General features: G+C 41.2%; 1 protein-coding gene across 4 annotated transcripts in view; it reads left to right on the top strand.

Annotated features, from left to right (window-relative positions):
• LOC143852209 (Homeodomain-like superfamily protein) overlaps positions 1-22,581 on the top strand; it is a 34,717-nt gene extending 12,136 nt beyond the window's left edge. The window contains exons 5-9 of one of the 4 annotated variants that reach the window (XR_013236742.1): positions 15,459-15,935; positions 16,317-16,403; positions 16,491-16,585; positions 17,625-18,109; positions 18,176-22,581. Coding sequence is in view for 3 of the 4 variants with exons in the window: in XM_077361589.1 (XP_077217704.1) it covers positions 15,459-15,935; positions 16,317-16,403; positions 16,491-16,585; positions 17,625-17,694 (729 nt within the window). In the remaining variant the exon portion in view is untranslated. Of the gene's footprint in view, positions 1-15,458; positions 15,936-16,316; positions 16,404-16,490; positions 16,586-17,624 lie in introns of all 4 variants that reach the window. The other 3 variants (XM_077361590.1, XM_077361589.1, XM_077361591.1) reach the window with 3 other exon arrangements.
• Positions 22,582-24,356: the final 1,775 nt, after the last annotated feature.

Here is a 24,356-nt window from a genome sequence, read left to right as displayed (position 1 = left end):
ATGCAGAATCCCGTTTGTTTATTGCTAGATTTGGTTAATAAATTATAATGTTTCATTTTTACATCTTTAGGGATTCTTTACTTTTATTGTTCTAAATTAAAATGTTTAATTTTTACATCTTTAGGGATTCTTTACCTTTGTAGTGTTCGCTTTTCAGGACCTGGAATTTGGCTATCCCAAATCCAAAGATTTATGTATACTCTATATTAATGTGTTAAAAGTAGAACCGTGCTTTGGTGGTTCCAGCTTTACTAAACCAACACGAGACCAACAGAATTGCAATATCAATATATCATGGAAGCTTCTGCTACTCTTTGACTAAATCCAGAACCTTATCTAAACAAGTATCAGGAGCTACAAATACAATTAGTATTAAACCAACACGAGACCAACAGAACAGATCAGTGACATATCATCATATCATGGAAGCTTCAAGTGTTCTTTTACTAAATCAAGAACATAATCTACACATGTATCAGGAGCTACGATTAGCGTTTCGCACTAGATATTTGGTGAGAATTGCACTATTATATTTGTAGAAACATTTGAATTCCCACAATTTTCTCTTCACAAAAATGAAAAAGAAATTTTTTTTGAATGAATCCAAAAAGGATGTAAAAGCTTATACATAATTGTAAAGGTGTTTAAAGCTATATATCCATAGCTGAACTATGCCTCCTCTAAAACTATTAGAACATTTATATGCAAAAAGTCATATTTAATGATGGGAAAGGTGATAACTTTGATGAGCACACAAACAAATTTTGCTAAAAAAATTCCTTTTTGTTACAGTTTGGCATAATAGGTACACATCTAAAATGCTTCATACTAAATCTGATGTAGTTTGCATTATCTAGCTGCATGGGTGCCATCGATGTCATTCCAGATTTTTAATGTCATAATTTTTCTTAATCTCAAGTAGTTACCTAATTTTGTACAATTTAGTGTTTACAATGGTGATTTGATTTGAATCACTCAAGTAGATTTGAATTACCCGATCAACTTGCAAACTTTTCAATTGCTTTAGAGACATCCTCTGAATTTCTATGAGAATATTTCCAAGGAACTCCGGATTATAAAAATTCACAACCTCACAGTTATAAAAGCTATTCGCCCTTCTTCCATTTTTATTTTTAAGTTTTAATTTATAAAAGCTATTCATCTATTTTTTCGCTGTTTTTAAGCACGAGGTGCATTTCCAATGTGCATCTTCTTATGAATGCATTTTTAAAATAGTTTTCCTAGGTGTAGGGCATACTTACCTGGACGGGGTCAATCGATGATCAGGAAGGGCAAAGTTAAATTTTCAAGGAGAGATTCCCTTGTTGTAGTTTGATGCAAGCAGAGGTTGAGTATTCCACTGTGTAAACTTCTGGTTCATCATACTCTGTCTCGTCTTCCATTTCAAAATCTTCTTCTCCTCCTGTTTCATCCTCGGAAGTGGGAGGAGAGAGGGGTCTGAACATTGTGTATTAGGTACGGTTGGGGTATTCCAGCTGGTTGAATGGAGGAATTCACGAAAAATATGCGCTCTAGTGGGTTGGAGCCGAATCGTTTTATCTTCCAACCTGATATTGGTAATCGGAACTACGTAGGCCGGGGATCCTCAGGTGGCCGGTGGCATATTAAAAAAAGCCGCCGAGAAGAGAGGCTACAAAGGGTTCTAGAAAAAAGAAAAGCTAGTAATCTGGGGGATTGGCGATGCTCCAAGTGCAGCTTCGTAAACTTTAGACGGCGACCGGAATGCTACAGATGTAGGAAGGTGTGGTCGGGCTTTGACATTAATATCCCAGTTGGTTTTCAACGTACACTCCTGTCTAGCTCATCCAGATCTGGGAAGCAGAAGCTTACCACGAATGTCCTGAAGGAGCGGGTGGAGGGGAGACAATTAAGGCGCCAGATCGAGCCAGAAGGGAGCCCGCCGGAGCCGGATGTTGTTGGAGTAGGCCCGAAGGTGATGGACAATATCTCTCAGTGCCCGGAGGAAATATGGGCTGAATCCATAGAGTTGGGATCTAGATTTGACCTCCAAAGAACTTTTTGGGGTAAAATTAGAACAGGATCAATGAAAGACTACTCGTAGCTAAAAATGTGGTTAGGGGAAGCTTCGGGAATTTCAGCCGAGTTCGAGATCTTTCCGATAGCCCAAGGGGAGGTTGCTATAACTTCTTCTCCGGACGCCTCTTTCGTTGATTGTAGACTCCGATGGGTAAATGCCAAGGATAGTCCTTTTGCAGAGCTATGTGCTTGGAAGGATAAATTCTCAGGGCATTTCACGACTTCATGGTGGTCGATTGTAGGGCTCCCTCCACATGCATGGATGGTGGAAAATTTCAGGAAAATAGGTTGTCGTATTGGAAGGGTGCTAGCCACTGATGGATCATGCGAGGAAGGGGATGGCTATGAGAAAGCTTTAATTTTTCTTATGACTTCTTCAATTTCCCCAGATTCTCTGAAATTACCGGTTTACATAGATGAAACAGTGTATTGGGTGAAGGTGTCAAGAAATGATCAACATCCGCCCGCAAACAAAGTTCAACACTCAGACGAATTCTCGCGAACTTGGTCGGAAATTCTCTGTCTCTCCGGCAAGAAGCGGTCGGAGAAGATGATGGCGCAGGTTAGTAATCAAGCGATGGTGGGTCTAACGAACGCACCTGCCTATATACACCAACCCTCATACGTGTCACCTGCTGGGAGTGTTAGCGTACGAAGAAACGAAAAGGGGAAGGGGGATAGACACGTCGTGTCTAGTCTTCTCTGCCAGGATGACGTGGCGATGGGAGAAAGTGCATGCAGACGGCGGAAATCAGCCTTTCTCGGTTCAACTTCCCAGGTTCTGATCTCTCCATTGATTCAAATGGAGTCCTCCTATCCGTCGGATCGATGTCTTGAGAAGCTGTGGGCCCCTCCAAGTCAGCACAAGGTGGTGGGCCTGTCAGAAAACTATAATATTGGGCTCTCTCCTTTTACCTCTTTCAATAGGGTTGCGGGCCAAATTGTGGGTTTTTCTGCAAAGGACAAAAGCCCATTTTCACCTCTTATTCAACTATCGGATTTAGGTGATCATTCGCAGCTATCGAAATCCCGTCTTCTTCTAATCGGTGATAGGATAGGGGATGGAAACTCTCGTCTAATGGTCAATTTATCAGAGGCATTTGCTGGCGTGTCCTATGACGCGCATAATATTGAAGAAACCCAAGCGGGTAATATTTCGCAACAGGGGGGAGGGATGGATCCTTACGGTTCAACATTCTCCGATCTAGATACTATATCCTGCGCGATTCCAAACTATGGTGAGCCACAACGGGCTTCGGTCTCTGGTAAAGAACTTTGCCTTAGCCAAGTACAGGTGGATTGTTCCGAGCAAGGCTTAATAGATTTCTGTCCTGGCAGAATGATGGATGCTCTTTCTCACTCTGGTAGAAGGAAGGAGACAGTTGAGGCAGAGTATATTGGAGGGGGTTTGGGCTCTCAGGAAGATGCTGTGAAAGATAGCTTGGCGTTAGTATTAAGTGTGGAGGAGAATATTAGTCCTATCTCATGGGTCGATCCCAAATCAGAAATTCTGGAGATTTTTGTGAATCATATAATTTCCACTAGTAGAGTATTGGGCTTAACATACTCCGGACCGGAAGATCAATTGCGTTCTATGTTCAGAGTTGCTGAGCTTCGTGAAATGGATCATAGGACCTGTTCAAATCCTTCAAGTATTGAAGGTGTCAGGAAGATGCTGCGGGAGCTAACCAAACTGAAATCAGATGTGAATTATGACAAATCTCCCGCCAGTAAGAAAGTGGCTCGAAATTCGAGATCTAACAGTCGAAATTGTCCTAGGGGAAGTGCACAGCGGTTGTCCGGTTGTCCATGAAGATTCTATCTTGGAATGTAAATGGTTTGGGGTCTTTGGAGAAAAAGGCACAGGTTAAAGACATAGTAAAACGAAATAAGCCGAATATCGTTTGTATACAAGAAACAAAAATGGGGGTGGCAAACAGTACTCTGATCAACAGTCTAGGGGGCAATTCCAACTGGGAGTGGCTCTCTTTGGCCGCTGAAGGAGCAGCATGAGGTATTTTAGTTATGTGGGATCAATATAAATGGGAGATTCACGATTCTTGGGTAGGTCAGTATTCCGTCTCAATAGTTCTTGGTCAGGTGGGCAACAAAGATGTGATTACTTTTTCAGGCATCTATGGTCCTACACATAGGACAGCGAAGCACCAGTTGTGGGCAGAACTTACCTTGATTAGGAATAAATGGGGAAATCCGTGGTGCTTAGGGGGAGATTTCAATGAAATCAGGAGGGTCGAAGAAAGATTAGGGTGTAGCAGAACTTCCCAGAATATGCTTGTGTTTTCAGATTTCATTGCTGAGACTAAACTCATTGATATTCCGCTAATGGGGGCTCAATTTTCTTGGTCCAGAAACTCCAGGAAGAGTAGGCTAGACCGCTTTTTGTTCTGCCCTGGATGGCTTTCCATGTTCCCGGAAGTGTGTCAGAAGGCGATTGTACATTCAGTGTCTGATCATTGCCCGCTATTGTTGGATCCAAGATTGGATTCATGAGGTCCCTCGCCTTTCAGATTCGAGATAGCATGGTTAGAAATTCCTAAGATGGTGGAGCGGCTGGGGAGCTGGTGGGAATCTCATAACGTGGAAGGTGCAGCTGATTGGATCATAGGGGCGAAACTTCGTTTTGTTAAAAAAAAGCTCAAAGAGTGGAATGCGCTCAGACAAGAGGCTCTCCGCGAGCGTCAAGTATGGCTACAAACAAGGATTCGGGAATTATCTTTGGCCGATGAGGAAAGGTCAGCCACAGAGGAAGATTTGAATGAACTGGGAAAAATAAAGGAGGAACATAAAGGCTGCCTCCTTCAGGAAGAAATAGCATGGCGGCAGAAGTCCCGAGTTAGTTGGTTAAAGCAAGGAGATAAAAATACTGCTTACTTTCATAACATGGCCAGTGCACGGCGTCAGAATAATAGGATCGAGGTTTTGGAGGTGCAGGGCTCCCTATCTGGTAGCAAAATGGCGATTTCCATGGAAATTCTTGACTACTACCGGAAGTTATATACAACGGAAGATATTATTCGGCCTAGACTGGATGAGGTGACCTTTAATTCACTCGATGATATTAGCCTCTCGGGGCTGGAAGACCCATTCTTGGAAGAAGAGGTGAAGAAAGGGGTATTCACGATGAATCGTGACAAAGCTCCGGGGCCGGACGGTTTCTGCCTTGCATTTTTCTAGGATTGTTGGGAGTATGTAAAGGGAGATATAATGGCCTTTTTTCGAGCATTTCATGCTGGGTTGGAGTTGGATCGAGGAACAGGAGCCACCTTTTTTGCTCTCATTCCCAAAGTTAAAGGAGCAGTGAAAATATCTGATTTTCGGCCTATTAGCTTGGTAGGATGTCTATATAAGATCTTGTCCAAAGTATTGGCGGACCGGCTCAAGAGGGTACTTCCATATATCATTTCAGAGAATCAGTGTGCTTTTGTTGGCCAGAGACAAATCTTAGATTGCTCGCTGGTGGCAAATGAAATGGTGGATTGGATGGCTAAGTCAGGGGAGCAAGGTATTATTTGTAAGCTGGACATGGAAAAAGCGTATGACAGAGTGGATTGGCAATGTCTGGACTACCTTCTACACAGAATGGGTTTCGGAGGGAAGTGGCGCGGGTGGATCCGTAGCTGCTTATCTTCAGCATACTTTTCTATTCTGATTAATGGCTCGGCACAAGGGTTCTTCAAGTCGTCTCGAGGCTTGCGTCAAGGGGATCCTCTATCTCCCTTCTATTTGTTATTGTTGTGGAAGCCCTCAGCGTGCTGTTGATGAAAGGTCGAGCGGAGGGTCTGATTTCCGGGGTCAAATGTAGCGAATCCGGGTTTCAAGTCTCGCACTTGCAATTTGCGGATGACACCCTACTCTTTAGCTCTCCCCAGGCCTCAAAGATCCTCAATCTTAAGGCAATTCTCAGGTGTTATGAATTAGTAACAGGGCTTCGATCCAATTTCTCAAAATCCAGACTTTACGCTGTGAATGTAAGCGAGGGAGGAGCTTCTACTATAGCCAATATTATGGGATGTTCGTTGGAGAGTCTGCCAACATCTTATCTGGGATTGCCCCTGGGAATAGGGCGACCTCGAAAAAGTGCATGGGATCCCATTGTGGAACGAATCGAGCGACGGCTTGATACATGGAAGAGGAACTTGGTATCTAAAGGAGGCAGATTAACCTTGCTTAAAGCTGCCTTGGCCAATATACCCATCTACCAGTTATCATTATTCAAATGCCCTGTGTCTGTTGTAAAGCGTATTGAACAGATTCAGAGAAGATTTTTGTGGGGGGGATCAGAGAAGAAGCGGGTTATGCCCCTAGTGAGTTGGGAAACGGTTTGCATGCCAATACAAGGAGGAGGTCTCGGCATTAGAAGGATCAAGCAGGTAAACCAAGCACTGATGGGAAAATGGCTATGGAGGTTTGGTGAAGAAAAATCACGATTATGGACTAAAGTAATGTCAGGAAAATATGGTGCTGATTCAGGTGACTGGGCTACTCTGAATAACTTTAACAAACCTGGGGTAACAATTTGGAGGGATATCCTATGCCTATCTCCTCTCTTTGATCGAGGAATTAGATATAGAGTCTACTCCGGCGTCCGGATCTCTTTCTGGTCCATGAGGTGGTGTTCGAGCGTCCCGCTAAAAGTTTTATTTCCGGCCCTTTTTCTAGTTGCAGCTGATAAGTCTGTTTTTGTGAAAGATTGCTACGAGCGTATTGCAGGTAAAGTTATATGGCACCCTCTTTTTCGTCGGAACTTCTTTGATCGCGAATTGCCCTTGGTGACCAATCTACTTCAGATCCTTGATCAGGTTTATATCAGTTTTTCAGGGGAAGACAGAAGGTTGTGGGTATTAACTTCTTCAGGCGGTTTTTCGGTCAAGTCTTTCTATCATAGTCTGTTGCCTTTTGAGGTAAATGCCCTGCTAGCAAAGGTGTGGAAATCAAAGGCTCCCCCTAGAGTATGTTTCTTTGGATGGTCAGCGTTAAGAAAAAGAATACAAACAGTGGACTTTCTGAGAAAGAGGAATATGCTGATTATTGATCACTGTACTATGTGTATTGAATCAGGGGAGTCGGTAGATATTTTCATCCACTGTCGAGTAGCTAGGGAGGTTTGGGGGAGGATTTTAGCAAGGTTTGGCATCAAATGGGTGTTTCCCTCCTCTCTTTAAGACTTGTTCGCCGGCTGGACATGCACACCTTGGGGCAGAAAAGGAAAGCGGTTATGGTGGCTCTCTTTGATGGCTTTTTTATGGGTTATCTGGACTGAAAGGAACTCTCGAGTTTTTGAAGGGAAAGCCAAATCCCCTTACTTTCTATTTATTAAGATCATTGCTCTTACTATCTCTTGGGCTCGAGCACTTCCGTTATTCCGATTCGTTTCGGCCTTTGATTTGTGGGTAGGGTGGGGTGTGGTTTGTAATAGCCAGGAAATTATGAATGTATCCAATCAGCAATGGTGCCCTCCTCATGAAGGGATAGTCAAATTAAATTTTGATGGATCAAGTTTGGGCAACCCTGGCCCTGCAGGGATTGGTGGAGTATTAAGAGATAGTAATGGTGGGGTACTTAAGGCTTTTTCTGGTCCAATCGGTATAGCAGATTCGAATGAAGCGGAGGTAAGGGCAGCGCATCAAGGTATTCTGAGCTTGGCTAGGGGCTGATCAGAAAGTTGTATTGTGGAGGGTGACTCGCAGAATGTTATCAGCTGGCTTAGGGGCCCTCGGAGTTCCCCGTGGCGATTTCTTAAATTCTTTGACGAGATTAAAGATATCTTACAAGGGCTTCAGGTATCTTTCCAGCATGTGAGAAGATCTGCTAACGAAGTGGCTGATAAGTTGGCAAAAGATGGAGTATCGAAGCAGGATTTAGAACTTTATGATTTTCTCCCTCCTTAATTGTATCTCCCGGGGCAGTTTCAGTTCTGTGGAAGTGTTATGTTTTTCTGTTTCTGTAAGGGGGACTTCCTCAGTCTTCTTTTAATATATTCTGCTACCATTCAAAAAAAAAAAAAGTTTTCCGGATCCTTTTATGATTCATTTACTTTCTTTGTCGCCCGTGCAATCCACGGGGTGTCTTACTATATATATATATATATATATATGAGGAAAGTGCTGGTGAGCTTAAGCTCACCATAAGTCATTTCCCGGCTCACTTTTGCAAGGGAGAACACTCACACAGGCGTACTTTTTAGCAGTATATATATATATATATATATATAAGTCATTTCCCGGCTCACTTTTGCAAGGGAGAACACTCACACAGGCGTACTTTTTAGCAGATTTGTGATATTCATTTAATTCATGTGAGTTGGCTGTTCTTTCTTGCAAAAGTGAGTGAGCCACAAAATGGCTTTCCGCGAAATTTCCTAGCAAATCCCTATATATATATCATGAGGATAGTGTTTCTAGTCGGCCGACTAGATAACGTTTTCTATTCCGTCAGCTAGAAACACAGTGGGCCCACAGTGTTTGGATGATACAAAGCACTCATTTGATAGGCCCTGGCATGGATAGGGTGTGCCCAAAAAATAGCTCCATAGGATCATCCTAACCCTTCGATTGGTGGAGCTAAAAATGGACAGATTTGTGGAGTTCTATTCTCGTCCATTTTAACCTCCACAAATCGTGGGGTTGGGATGATCCTATGGAGCTGATATTTTGGGCACACCCTATCCATGTCAGGGCCTATCAAATGAATGCTTTGGATCACCCAAACAATGTGGGCCCCCACTGTTTTTTTGGCCGTCAGACTAGATAACTTTTCTAGTCGGCTGACTAGAAACACTTTCCTCTTATATTATATGTGTGTGTGTATATATATTATATATTGTGGGTCGGTGGATTTTTTTTGTATTTATGGTGGTGTGGACAGGGGGGGAGGGCTTGAATGCTAACTCTAACCTTGTAATGGTTGGGGTAAGAGATGCTATACAAATTTATGGTGGAGAGTAATGAGTGTTTGACTTAGTTTTTTTCTATTTAAGTGGTGAGGGAATTTCCAAAAAGTAAGAGAGAAGAGTCTCACCTAATTCTAACCTTGTAAGAGTTGCGGTAAGAGATGCTATACAAATTTATGGTGGAGAGTAATGAGTGTTTGACTTAGTCTTTTCCTATTTAAGGGGTGAGGGAATTTCCAAAAAATGAGAGAGAAGAGTATCACCCCATGAGTGTGTGTGTGTGTATATATATCTAATACTATATAGTAGAAGAGAAAATAAGAGAATTTTTTGTGGAATTTTTTTGACTTTTTTTTAACAAAGGCACCCATTCAACACACATATTTTCAATCCTACCCCCTCCTTTATGCTTTTTAACAAAGGCACCCATTAAAGTCACATAATTTCAATCCTACCCCCCTCATTTATGCTTTTTCAATAAAAAATCTATAGGGTGATCTTAACCATCCGATTTAAGAGGAACAACATATTATGGAAACCTCTATAAGATTGGAGGGCTAGGATCAGCCTCTGGAAATGATTTTTGGGGCACAACCTATTTATGTTGTGTTCCATCACATGGACGGTTTGGATCAACTTGTGATGTGGTCCGTACAGTTCTTTGTCGGCCCGTGCATCGCACGGGGTTTTTTACTATATATATATATATATATATGAGAAAACGGTTTCTACACACAAGTGTAGATAAGTTCATGGTTTTAAATTTCGACCGAAATCCGAAATTTCGGACCGAAACCGAAATTTTCTGAAATTTCATTTTTCGCCATTTACCAAATTTCGGACATAAATTTAGATTAAATGCCATTATTTATTAAAAAAAAGGTGTTACAAAATTTCAGCTGAATTTTTGGAATTTCGGTCAGAAATTTATGAAATTTGGTCCAGAATTTTGAACCAAATTACCAAATTTCGGATTTCGCCGAAGTTTCGGTTTTCGGTGGGGTCCAAAACGGTTACCGAAACCGAAATTTTAAACCATGGATAAGTTATCTACACACTAGCTGAAAATACAGTGGAGGGCATATTGTTTGGGTGATCCAAACCATTCATTTGATTGGCCGTCACATAGATAGGGTGTTCACAAAAAATCAGCTCCATAGGATCTTCCCAACCCTACGATTTGTGGAGGTAAAATGGACGTGTATACCTTCACAAATCTGTCCATTTTTTGCCTCCACGGTTCGAAGAGTTAGGATGATCCTATGAAGCTGATTTTTTGGGCACACCCTATCTATGTGAGGGCCCATCAAATGAATGCTTTGGATCACCCAAACAATGTGGGCCCCCACTGTATTTTAAGCTAGTGTGTAGATAACTTGTCTACACTAGTGTGTAGAAACCATTCTCTGTGTGTGTGTGTGTGTGTGTGTGTGTGTTTATATACTAGTAAAAAACCCCGTACGATGCACGGGCCGACAAAGAACTGTACGGACCACATCATAGGTTGATCCAAACCGTCCACGTGATGGAACACAACATCAATAGGTTGTGCCCGTAAAATCATTTCCATAGGCTAATCCTAGCCCTCCAATCTATATAGGTTTCCATAATTAAAAAAGCATAAAGGAGGGGGGTAGGATTGAAATTATGTGGCTTTAATGGGTGCCTTTGTTAAAAAGCATAAAGGAGGGGGTAGGATTGAAAATATGTGGGTTGAATAGGTGCCTTTGTGAAAAAAAAGTCAAAAAAAGTGATGTGTAATTCTCATAGAATTTTGGGAGAAATATATATATATATATATATATATATATATATATATATATATAAAGAGAGAGAGAGAGAGAGAGAGAGAGAGAGAGAGAGAGAGAGAGAACATTTCCTACACACTTGTGTAGGTAAGTTACCTACACACTAGCTTAAAATACAGTGGGGGACCCACATTGTTTGGGTGATCCAAACAATTCATTTGAATGATCCTCACATAGATAGGGTGTCCACAAAAAATCAGATCCATAGGATCATCCTAACCATTCAAACTATGGAGGCAAAAAATGGACTAATTTGTGAAGGTTTATACACGTCCATTTTACCTCCACAAATCGTAGGGTTGAGATGATCGTATGGATCTGATTTTTTGTGGACACCCTATCTATGTGAGGACCATTCAAATGAATTGTTTGGATCACCCAAACAATGTGGGCCCCCACTGTATTTTAAGCTAGTGTGTAGGTAACTTACCTACACAAGTGTGTAGGAAATGTTCTCTCATATATATATATATATATATGAGGAAAGGGTTCCTGCACTTGAGTGCAGATAGCTTATTTGCGCTCGAGTGGAGAAAACAAGGGTGGGCCCACATTTTGGGGGTGATCCTAAGCATTCATTTGGAAGGCCCCATCATGGATGAGGTGTTTACCAAAAATCAGCTCCATTCGATCATCTTAGGATGTCCATTTGTGGAGGGGAAAATGGGCAGATACTGTTTGGGCACAAATCTGCCCATTTTTTCCCTCCACAAATGGAAGGGTTAGGATGATCCAATGGAGCTGATTTCTAGTACACACCCCATCCATGATGGGGCCTTCAAAATAAATGCTTTGGATCACTCCCAAAATGTGGACCCACCCTGCTTTCTACACTCAAGCGCAGATAAGCTTATCTGCACTCGAATGTAGGAACCCTTTCCTATATATATATATATATATATATATATATGAGTTAAGTGAAGCTACACATACGTGTAGCTAACTTAGCTACACCGACAGCTTAAAATACAGTGGGTCCACATTGTTTGGGTGATCCGAACCATTCGTTTGATAGGCCCTCACATTGATAGGGTGTGCTAAAAAAATCAGCTCCATTGGACGATCCCAACCCTTCAAATTGTGGAGGCAAAAATGGACAGATTTGTGAAGGTTTTTACACGTCCATTTTTGCCTCCACAAATCGTAGGGTTGGGATGATCCTATGGAGCTGATTTTTTGGGCACACCCTATCTATGTGAGGGCCCATCAAATGAATGGTTTGCATCACCCAAACAATGTGGGGCCCATTGTATTTTAAGCCATCGGTGTAGCTAAGTTAGCTACACATATGTGTAGCTACACTTTTCTCTCTCTCTCTCTCTCTCTCTATATATATATATATATATAGGGAAAGGTGTGCGTACTCGATAAGCTTATCTACTCGGTTGGGTTAAAAACAGTGGGGGCCCACATTTTTGGGGTGATCCAAACCATTCATTTGAAAGGCCCTTACCTAGATAGGGTGTCCACAAAAAATCAGCCCCATAGGATCATCCTAACCCATCCAACAGTGGAGGGGAAAATGGGGAAAAATGGACAAACACAGCTTGTCCACAAATCTGCCCATTTTCCCCTCCACTGTTGGATGGGTTAGGATGATCCTATGGGGCTGATTTTTTGTGGACACCCTATCTAGGTAAGGGCCTTTCAAATGAATGGTTTGGATCACCCCAAAAATGTGGGCCCCCACTGTTTTTAACCCGACCGAGTAGATAAGCTTATCTACTCGACCGAGTACGCACACCTTTCCCATATATATATATATATATATATATATGGGAAAATTGTTTCTGAGCTCGAGCTTAGATAGCTTGTCAAAAATAGATGATCTTGATCATAAAAAATTCCCATTTGGTTTTCTATTGTTCGTTTGGATAATTGGGAAATTAGAAGGCTACCTGATTGTTTGATTTTCCTACTATGGTATATAATTATCAGAAAGAAAATTAAATTTCATGCACTCAAAATACCTTAAGATCCAAGCTTATTAAATATTTTACCCAATAAACTCTATAATATTCAATTAAAGAACAAGTAAATCAATAAAACCCTAAACATCGAAAATCCACATCAGGATTAATATGGAGAGTTATTTTAAAGTATAAAAGATAAATAACGCATTTCTCCAATAGCTTAAGGTTTTGGAGAAGTTGGTAAGTTAACATGGTATCAGAGCCAAAGGTCTCGAATTCAAACCTCCCGGATAGCAAAAATCCACATGTGATGGTCAGCCCAAAGTGGGACCACATGTGCCACTTGTTTGCCAAGTGGGCCGCAAGTGCAGGGGAGTGTTAAAGTATAAAAGATAAATACCGCCTTTTTCCAATAGCTTAAGCTTTTGGAGAAGTTGGTAAGTTAACAAGTTGGGGTTTTCAGGCTTTAGAAGAGACAGGAGATAGATGTGCTCATTACACTAGTATGTTTTTTTTCTTTTTATTCATGTTCTAGTGGATTCCTCATTTAGAAAGGAATCATTGCTAGTCTCCATTTTGATAGAGAGAGCGAGAGATTCGAGAAGGTCTTTGAAGGGAGAGGAGGTTGAGTGAGAGTGACCTATGGATAATGAAAGTATATTAATACACGAAAGAAGAAGGGGCTGTGCCGCTGGGTGAGAATGCCGTAAAATAATGAAACTATGCGCGCGCGTATGTCCATATATGTGTATGTATGTATTTATGTAAATATTGGATACTATATTTCCACCCCCTTTTAGCCATTCTTGTCCCATTAATTGCCCTTTGACACAGTGCAAGCACAATTAAAGACTGGACATATCTGATCTATAAGAATTAACAAGGGAAAAAAAAGAAAAGAGGGTAAAATGTTGAGGTGAAAAGCACGAGGGAGGGGCGGGATTGCTTTTAGGGTTATGAGAACATTGGGGGAGGTTGACCTGTAACTCAGTCATTACAACAGATTTTAAAATTGAGACTAGCCTCACCTCTATAAAGCCCTTCTTAAGCGACTAATAAAAAAAGAGGGCAGCCTACTGCACGAGGCTCCCACCATTGCGGGGTCTAGGGAGTGCTAAATGTATGCAGCCTTACCCCTGCTTTGCAGAGAGGCTGTTTCCGTGACTCGAACCCGTGACCACTAGGTCGCAATGGAGCAACCTTACCGTTGTGCCAAGGCTTTCCCTCTTCTTAAGCGACTAATATAAAAGAGTAAATTAAAATGATAGTCCCTACCACTTGACCCTCATCATTTTAAGTCACTAAAAGCCCATAAATGAATTTAAAAAATAAAACTCAAATGAACAAAAGGAAACTCAGAAAAACCCAACGAACTTGAAAAGGAAATCCACATCCCTCTATGAAAATAGTAGAACGCTTAGCATCTGCTCCCGCATCATCCTCTCTTATAAAATAACTGGTTGAGACAGTATCTATAGCCTTAGCAGGTAAATATTTTGTTTGTTATACTATTTTATACTCTACTTCCTAGTATATTTTGGGGCTGGCCATACAACTACCATTCTTAACTGGCAATCTGTCTGAGTTGATTGTCCAACAACGGCAACCAACGCATATTCATCAACAACCAAAAAGGATCGGGCAATTGCGAAAAACACGAAAAATATGGTGGTCGTGCTGATATTGCTAATACGCTCCAGATCTAGTAGTTAAACAACAGTTAGAGAGTGGGAGAAATTGTCTGAAACTAGGAAATATCCAACGACGAGAAATGGCTGGTGACGGCATGATGATGGTGAGAAATTGTTGCTCGGCATGACAACGAGAGAGAGAGAGAGAGAGAGAGAGAGAGAGAGAGAGAGAGAGAGAGAGAGAGAGAGAGAGAGGTTATACATGGTGGGATTTCTTATAATTATTATTTTTATTGTTGTTATTATTATTATTATTATTATTATTATTATATACACACATCTTGTTTTTTATCTCCCTTTGTATAAATAGAGGGAGTGAGATAAAATATAAATTGGATAGACCAGTTATAAGCAAAAGAGGGGCTGGAAATATCATTTCTCAATATTTATACATACATGTCTATCAGAGTCTAATCCAGTCAAGTGGCGCTTGGTTGGATATGAGTGGCCCTTCAATTGAAACTTTGTACTATGCGTAGCCCATGCCCCAAAATCGCACCCATTGATGTGATCATAAATTTTAATGAACGGCTAACAATTTACAAGTGTCATATTGAACAGCAGTGATCGGACACATGGTTTCTCACCATTGAATGGGATTTTGGGCCATGAGTTATCCATGGTGGGTCCCATCAAATGGTGGATATCCCAGATGCCAAACATGGGGTACATGTCCGGAATAACTCTAGTCGATATGGAGTAGAGACCACGGTGTTAAAATTCTCTTCCTCGTGTGCATGTCACGGTGTTAAAATTCTCTTCCTCGCGCGTGTGTGGAGAGAGAGAGAGAGAGAGAGAGAGAGAGAGAGAGAGAGAGAGAGAGAGAGAGAGAGAGAGAGAGAGAATCTTTGGAGGCAGAATAAATGATGGGAGAACTTTAGTCCTCTAACACTTAGGTCTCTTTGGATTCCTGAGTTGGGGAGGACTCATTTCTTAAGAGAGATTTTATGAAGCAGATTCAATGATGGTTTTCCTTTTTTGTGCGCATAATTTTTGTGTTTAACAATATGTCCTGCTTTTGCACATTGTTCTATCATAGCTGATCTGTATGAACTGATTCTTCATTTCACTTCCTAAGGTAAATGAAAGATGCAGAAGTGATATGCGGCCTCACAGCTCATATCTCAAACGCGGGGGTTTCAAAAGAACAATGTGGGAATTTGATAATCAGGATGAGTTCAGTAGGTACCCCTCAGGTCAACAATCTTTCACTAATTTTGACAATCTCGCCCCTGATCAGAACTCTGCTATGGAAACTCCTGATTATTCCCCTGGGGATTATTCTGAGTTCAACAGCAAGAACTATGGGACATGGTCTAAGCATAGGGTACAAGAGAAATCTGCTTCCCACAAAGATCGTTGTCTCCCTATCTATGATAGGAAAGTAATTTCCAATGAGACACATAATACTTGGAGACAAAATTATAATACTGGTGCTCATATGTTCCAAAAGAGGGAGGACTTTGAGGGTAAACGTACAAACTCAGTACTTCGGGGCTTTAAGTCTCTTGATTCTGAGGACAAGGCGCAGTCAAGAAGGATGGCAAAGGTTCCCGTGAGTTTTTTTATTTTTATTTTTTGCATATTGACCATTGTACGTGTGAAATGACCAGTTACTCCAAAAGCTTAAGCTGTTGGAGAAGGCGTTATTTAATCTTTTATACTTTAACAGTCACCCTCACATGTGGCCCCTCGTTTTAGGGTTGGCCCTACACATGGCACATGTGGCCCCTCTTTTGGGTTAGCCATTACATGTGGATTTTTTTATATCAAGGAGTTTTAAACTCGGGATCTGTTGCTCTGATACCATGTGAAACGACCAGTTACTCCAAAAGCTTTAAGCTGTTGGAGATGGCGTTTTAATCTTTTATACTTTAACAATATCATGAGAATTGAGTTGTCTAAAGCAGATCTTCTGGCCTCTGTCTATGTGCAGGTGGAAAAGCTTTATAAAGAAAGGGCAGTAAATAGAGAGTACAGGCAGCCAGTTCAGCTAAAGGCATTCAAGAAAAATGAAACAAAAGTGAGTGTACGCCCATGTTCAGATTTTTAAAATTCATCATTTTCTTTTCAACTGCTGACCTGTCATTTTCAATTTTATTCTTTGAAGATGGGGAGAACGAAGGGTGACGAATTTCAGGTGCAGGATTATGCGTTGAAAATGCCTTCTGCACAGGAATTGTCATGGAAAAAATCGATCAGAGGGTTTGTTTCTCTCAAGTTCTTAGTTGGATACCTTGGAACTGTAGATGGCAATTTTAGGGTTATTCGAATATTGTTCGCATATTATACACGTGCGCTCAGGCACACACACTTGAACGACTATACCAATTTAACACTTTCTGTACGAAAAGCAGCAATCCTGGAAAAATTCAAAATTTAAGTATGTTTCCTAATTCATTTCTCATTTGTTCATTTTGAACTTGAATGATTAAATCAAATTGCAAAAACATTGAGGATCAAAGTATCGGAAAAGGATACACAGATAAGGGTAAGGGATATGCCTCAGATGATCTCGTTGAGTCTTTGTTTATTTTCCATTGTTTGACGAGTATAGCGCTTGGTTCATGGCACTTGTTTCTGATGCTTTTATTCTTGCATGGGATACAGCATATCAGATTCTTATCCCTTTCTATTTCAAAACCTGATGGAATTTTATTTATATTTAGACTAACAATGGTTTTAAGCATACTTTGACATTGAATGTTGTAATACTTTAATCATTCCTAATTAGATTAGTTCAATGTTGCTTATTTGCTTGTTAACGTTCATGATTTTTGTAATTTGCTGGATTGAACATTGAATTTGAACTTATGATAAAAAGCTTTTAAATTTTGCAGTGGAAAGTATCCTTAATAGGTTTTAATGATCCTTACCAATATCGACACAAGCATCTACCATATCCTTGCCATACTCGCATCCTAAGACTTTGGGCTTTAGGGAATTCCCATACCTGATATATGATCATATCGGATACCAGTAGATGCGACAAAGATCAAACACTAGAACATACAATAGTCCCGGAGTTACACGTTAAAGCCTCTGACCCAAAATTTTTAGGTCAAAAATGTCGACTTAATGGCTAAAAACTGAAGATCTGCTTTTGATCCAACAACTAGAACTTGACTATCATAAGTTGCATAAAACATTTGATGCAAGAAACCCTAAGTCTAACATCTAAAAAAACATTATTTATGAATGAAAATTTACAAAAGTTGCTGATATTGCATAGTTCATCATCTAGGTCGGGTGGGGAGATGCCAACCAGCTTCAGCGAGGATGAAACTGCAGAAAGCAGCTCTTCCACAGACTGAGAACAAGTTTAATGACCAGGATCCTTGAAAGTTTGTGTAAACTATATCTCAAATTAGAATGTAAATTATGAGGCATGGAAGGTAGATGAGATGGGCAGTTGATGTCTACATGTTGGACATATCTTGGATATGATTTCTACCTTCGACAACAAAGTGACAGATATGGATACATCTTTAGTTCTGAAGTACAGATGAGGTTTGGCAGAGGCCGCGGATGTTAAACTGACATGCTAGAGAACACATCTTTTGCAGTAGTTAACTTACAACTGTGGGAGAGTTATGTGGGTTTGTTTCAAACTGTCCCTCCCACTCTCTTACCACCCTGTTGATAGATGTATATAGCTGTTTCAATGTTAAACTCATTGAAACATCAAAGATACTTCAGACCTGTTGTAGCATTTCAAGTCAAAAACAGGTGATCTGCTGTTCTTTGCTTCTGTTTTTTCCTGAAATTGGCAGTGAAAAGTTGTGTTTTTTGTAGATTTATCATAGCCCTTCGCAGCTCCCGCTTAAACTTGAATACGGGCGAAGAACTGATGGTAGATAACTGACTTGTTGGGATTGGCAACCTGATATTTCCGTAATTTCTATGAGAAAAATGCCGTGGGCAGGTATGTACTTTTAGACCCGGGTCGTTTTGGATTTCAAGAATTGATTTTTAGTACAAAATTGTTTATTGGACTCAAAATTAAATGCAGTGTTGAGTCCAATAATCAGTTTTGGACTCAATCAATTCTCAAAATCCAAAACGAAGGGGGCAACATCATGTCAAAAAAGGAAATGCATTGCAGGAATTGAGAAAGTGGGGTACTTCTCAAAATCTCAAACTAATTTTCGGAACCATTTCTTAATAATTTCATTTGACACTGAAAGTTAACATTAATCCTTTTTTAATTTCTTCAAATGATTCAAGTACTCTTTTTATAATTTTATTAACTTGTTTAGATTGGCTTAGCACTCTTCATTTTTGTAAGAATTCCTTCTCAATTTAAAATTGAATAATTAGGTTTTTGATCACTCCACCCATACTGACTTACGTGTTGGCTTGGGTGGGCGCTAGGACCCAGATCGGAGGTTGGCCGCCTGGTCCTAAGCCTGTGCGCCAGCAATGCTCCCAAGCACTGTGATGTTGCTACTTAATAAAGATAATGATTGCGCATTTACCATCACCAATTAGTTCTGTTATAGTTAGTAGCCATGATCCTACACGTGTTTTGATTAGAATCATAATTACAAAATTTGGATTCAGGAATAATTCAATGAGGTCAATGTTTGAAATATCCTGAAGAGGCTGTTTGGATATCATCATTTTAAAATATTTGATTTCTTTAAAATCTAGAACCGAAGAAGCTCTGATTATTAAATCCTTGATTTTAAAATATGTTGTTTGAATAAAATCTTCTAATTTCCAAGGATTTAGTATTATGCTGTTTGGATGCAACCTTAGATTCTAAAATAACTGATTTGGTTTTTAATGTTTAATTTCTTAGAAATTTTCATTTACTAATATTAGTTGGGGTTTCCACTAACTACTAATGCACTTTAACATTACTATTAAAATTCCACGATAGCCTAATATGTAAGCACAGTAGCACAATTCTCCTTTAGCATCATTAAAATACCAAGAAGGTAGTATAGAGAAAGATAGTTCCACTGCAGCAGTAAAAAGTAAACTCATTATAAGCTATGGAAATTGAAATTGAAATTGAGTTTTTTTGTGTCTTATATTCTCTTTGAGCCAATCTAGCCTTCAATCCTTTGGAAATATCAGAAATGTTGCATGTTACGTGCACTGAAGAAGAAGCTTCTATTTTTATTTTTGCTGCTATTTTTGTTAGTAATTGTTTTCTTGTTTTAGAGAGGATTTCTTCCTATTAGTAGTTCTTCCTATTTTAAAGAGTATTAGAATAATTGATTGTGTTTCCTTCTTCAAAGGGAACTAGTTTCTATTATTAGGGTTGGAGTATATCTCATATTACAATTTGCTCTGTAATTTGCAAAGGACATGAATGACTGCTATTCTCTTTGATTGCATTCATGCAGAGGGATTCTCCCCTGAAGTGAGAAACCTTGCTTGTGATTTTTGGTGTGCTTCTCCCATAGTTCTTCCTTATCATCTGGTATCAGAGCGGTCTCTTGGGACTGTTCAGCTGGAGGCTGATGGCAGACGGGACTCGTGCAAAGGAGGCCAAACGGATGGAGGAATCCATCAAACAAACTGCTGAAGCCGTAATTGAGTTAAGAGCGTTGGTTTCAGCATTGAATCTCAAGTATGAGCATCTTATATCTAACTCCGATCATAATCCCAGTACTCTCGAGGAATCCACGACAGATCAGCCAATGCGAACGTTGGCAACAACTTATAATACCCATACTAGATATACCAAGCTCGAGTTTCCTAAGTTTGATGGGGAAAATCTGCAGGGTTGGGTATATCGTTGTGAGCAGTTTTTTGAGTTCAATCAGATTCAACCACCGCAGCGAGTTCCTCTGGCCTCCATTCATTTTGTGAATAAAGCGATTCAGTGGTACGAATGGTACGAAAAATCCCATGGGAAGGTAGAATGGGATGAGCTCGTTGAGGCCATTTGTACACATTTTGAACCATCAGCATATGAGGACGCAACAGGGAATCTTACCAAGTTACACCAGATTGGAAACGTCAAGCAATACCAAGAAAAATTTGAAGAATTGGCGGACCGAACTCGAGGTCTCCCGGAGACTTCTACGTAAGTTGCCTTATCAGTGGTTTGAAATAGGAATTGAAATTTGGAGTGGAGATTTTCCGGCCAAGACAATGACTGAGGCGTTGGGGTTGGCCCGTTTGCAAGAGGAGAACATTGAGAACTTTCTCAGGAAAGCAAAATCAGGAAATACGAGATTCCAGCCTTCAGCAACTTTTCAAAGCCCATCTAGGCCACGTCGATTTCTCCTCCTATTCGTCGCATCAGCCTAGCAGAAATGAATGAGAGAGAGCAAATGGCCCATGTTACAACTGCGACGAAAAGTTCACTCCCGGGCACCGATGTAAGAAACAACAACTCTTCTTGTTGGAGACTGTTGAGTCAGACGAGGAGAGTGAGATGGAGGAATTGCCGCCTACTGGCGAAAAGGAAGGAGGAGAGCAGGATCCCGAGCTATTACAAGTATCTGTTTATGCCATTAATGGATTTGTTGGTCCTCAAACTATGAAAGTTAAAGGGTATCTTAAACATAGACCCGTTGTTATTCTCATAGACTCTAGATCAACACATAGTTTTTTGGATCCCATAGTTGCAAAAAGGGCCGGTTGTGCGCTCGAAGAGACTTCGCCCATGCATGTCACAGTGACCGATGGAGGAAGACTCATTAGTAACTTTTTTTGTAGGGGCTTTAAATGGGTAATACAAGGGGTTACATTTGAACGCGATGTGCGAATCCTTCCTTAGGAGGATGCGATTTGGTGTTGGGTGTCTAGCGGCAGATCACCTTGGGTCCCATAGTTTGGGATTTTGCTGCGTTGCGAATGGAGTTTGAGCACAAAGATAGGCGACACGTGCTAAGGAGTTCCTCACAGGGAGATGTGAAAACGGTGGGAAAAAGGGAATCAAACATGACTGTAAAGAGAGCCAAAGTGGTGCCATCGCTCAACTTTTTTTGGCCACGGGAGAGACAATACCAACCGACCCTCCGAGTGAAATCTCTGATCTACTAGTTGAATACGATGATATTTTTTCAGAACCTCATGGTCTCCTACCACCACGTGCCCATGACCACCACATTCCCTTATTGCCCAGCACACCTCCACCCAACCTCCGACCTTACCGATACCCTTATATCCAAAAAAATGAGATTGAACGCATAGTCAAGGAAATGTTAAGTACTGGCATAGTTCGGCCTATTGTCAGTCCCTTCTCCTCACCTGTGCTTCCTGTTCGGAAGAAAGATAGCTCGTGGCGCCTATGTGTGGACTATTGAGCACTGAATCGAGCCACAATTAAGGACAAGTTTCCTATACCCGTTATCGACGAGTTGCTAGACGAGCTTCATGGTGCCCAGTACTTCTCCAAATTGGACCTCCAATCCGGTTACCACCAGATTCGTGTACATGCTAGTGATGTTCACAAGACCGCTTTTTGCGCACATGAAGGGCACTCTGAATTTTTGGTGATGCCGTTCGGGTTGACCAATGCTCCCTCCACCTTCCAGAGTTTGATGAATGAGGTATTTTGGCCTTACCTCCGTAAATTTATTCTTGTGTTTTTTTACGACATTCTTGTGTACAACGGCAGTTGGGTAGTGCATCTTCAACATCTCAGGGTTGCTTTTGGCTTATTGCGATCTTTTAAACTTTTTGTTAAAAAGTCAAAGTGCCTCTTCGGACAACAGGAGCTGGAGTACTTGGGACATATCATCTCATCACAAGGTGTAGCAACTTGTCCCGCGAAGGTGGAAGCTATGGTGGCTTGGCCCATACCCAAAACTCTTAAGGCCTTGCGAGGGTTTTTAAGGCTCATAGGTTACTACCGTCGCTTTGTCCGAGATTATGGGAAAATAAGCCACCCTCTCATAGACTTGCTGAAGAAAGACTCATTTCATTGGTCCACGACAGCAACAGAGGCTTTTGAAAAGCTTAAGAAGGCCATGGTAACAGCTCCGGTCCCTTCTCTTCCAGACTTCTCAAAGACTTTTGTTGTTGAATGTGATGCCTCGTGGATGAGAAGAAAGGCCCATTGCCTTCATAAGCAAGGCACTATCGGAGAAGCAGCTGGGTCTATCGACATATGAGAAAGAACTCTTGGCAGTGGTGTATGCTGTGTCTAAGTGGCGGCCATATTTATTGGGCAGGCACTTCAAAATCAAGACCGACCATCTTAGCCTGAAATATCTCTTGGAACAACGTGTCATGTCACTCATGCAGCAAAAGTGGCTCACCAAGTTGCTTGGGTACGATTATGAGTTGAGTTATAACCATGGGCATGGAAATTTGGTGCCTGATGCTCTCTCTCGAAAAAATGAGGATCCAGTGAGTTTAGCGGCTTTGTCCCTGCCACAACCATCTTGGCTCGATGGCATAAAACGAGAGTGGAGAGAAGATCCCTTGCTAAAAGAATTAATTGAGGAGTTACAGGTTGATAACAGCTCTCATGCGGTGTATTCTTGGACGGCTGGGTGTTTGTTGTACAAGGGTCGTCTTGTGGTGAGCCCTACTTCTCCACTTCGTGATAGTTTGATGCGAAAACATCATAACACATCCACAGGTGGACACTCGGGCATCCATAATACCATAAAACGGATTCACCGAGCATTTTATTGGAAGGGTCTTCGGCGTGATGTCCGGCAATTTGTGAGTGAATGTGTGGAGTGCCAGCAGAATAAAGCGGAAACAATGGCTTACTTGGGTCTATTGCAACCGTTACCAATACCCACTCGGATTTGGACTGACATATCCATGGATTTCATAGAGGGATTGCCACCATCACATGGCAAGTCTGTTATCCTCGTTGTTGTAGACAGACTCAGTAAGTATGCCCATTTTTTCACATTATCTCTTTATTACACGGCTGCCTTAGTGGCTCAAATATTTCTTGATAATGTGTACAAACTCCATGGAATGCCCTCTTCTATTGTGAGTGATCGAGATCCTATTTTCATTGGTACATTCTGGAGAGAATTTTTCCAACTCTAGGGACTCAACTCAAGATGAGTTCAGCTTACCATCCACAAACTGACGGCCAAATTGAGGTCGTTAAAGGTGCCTTGAGACGTACCTTCGTTGTATGACAAGAGACAAACCCAGACAGTGGGTATGTTGGCTCTCATTAGCAGAATGGTGGTACAATATCACCTACCACTCTGCCACCCAACTAACACCATACGAAGCAGTGTATGGATAGCCACCCCTGACTCATATCTCCTATCTTCCTGGTGATTCCTTAGTACCTGCAATGGATCAACAACTCCGAGTCCGTGAGTCTCTCATTTGTATGCTATGAGAGAATCTCTTACAAGCCCATAACCGAATGAAGCAGATGGCGGATCGGCGTCGCTCAGAAAGGGAGTTCCAAGTAGGAGATATGGTCTATCTACGCCTCCAACCGTATCGCTAAGCATCTGCCTCAGTTGGACATTCAATGAAGCTTGCACCAAAATTCTATGGGCCCTTTAAGATGCTCCAACGTATTGGGCCAGTTGCCTACATAATTGACTTGCCGATCTCTTCCAAAATACACCCTGTGTTCCACGTTTCATGCCTTAAGAAAAAAATTGGGCAACAGACTCCCATTCAGCCTCGTTTGCTGCCGGTTAACGATGATGGGCAGGTGGTACTGGAACTGATGGCAATTCTGGACCGACGGATGGTGAATCGAAACAATCGAGCCGTAACTCAAGTGCTAATTCACTGGTCAAATTCGTTCCCTGAAGATGCAACGTGGGAGGATTGGCAAGAGCTACAACATCGCTTTCCTAACTTCCGACCTTGAGGACAAGGTCAATTTCAAGAGGGGTGGAATGTTACGTGCACTGAAGAAGCTGCTATTTTTGTTAGTAATTGTTTTCTTGTTTTAGAGAGGATTTCTTCCTATTAGCAGTTCTTCCTATTTTAGAGAGTATTGGAATAATTGATTGTGTTTCCTTAAAGGGAACTAGTTTCTATTATTAGGGTTGGAGTATATCTTATA

This window comes from Tasmannia lanceolata, unplaced genomic scaffold (genome assembly GCF_043159265.1).
Source record: "Tasmannia lanceolata isolate RefF3 unplaced genomic scaffold, GAP_Taslan_0.1 ptg000019l, whole genome shotgun sequence".
NCBI lineage: Eukaryota > Viridiplantae > Streptophyta > Magnoliopsida > Canellales > Winteraceae > Tasmannia > Tasmannia lanceolata.
The sequence above is the reverse complement of the archived record's forward strand: the minus strand, read 5'-3'. Positions and strand labels throughout refer to the sequence as shown.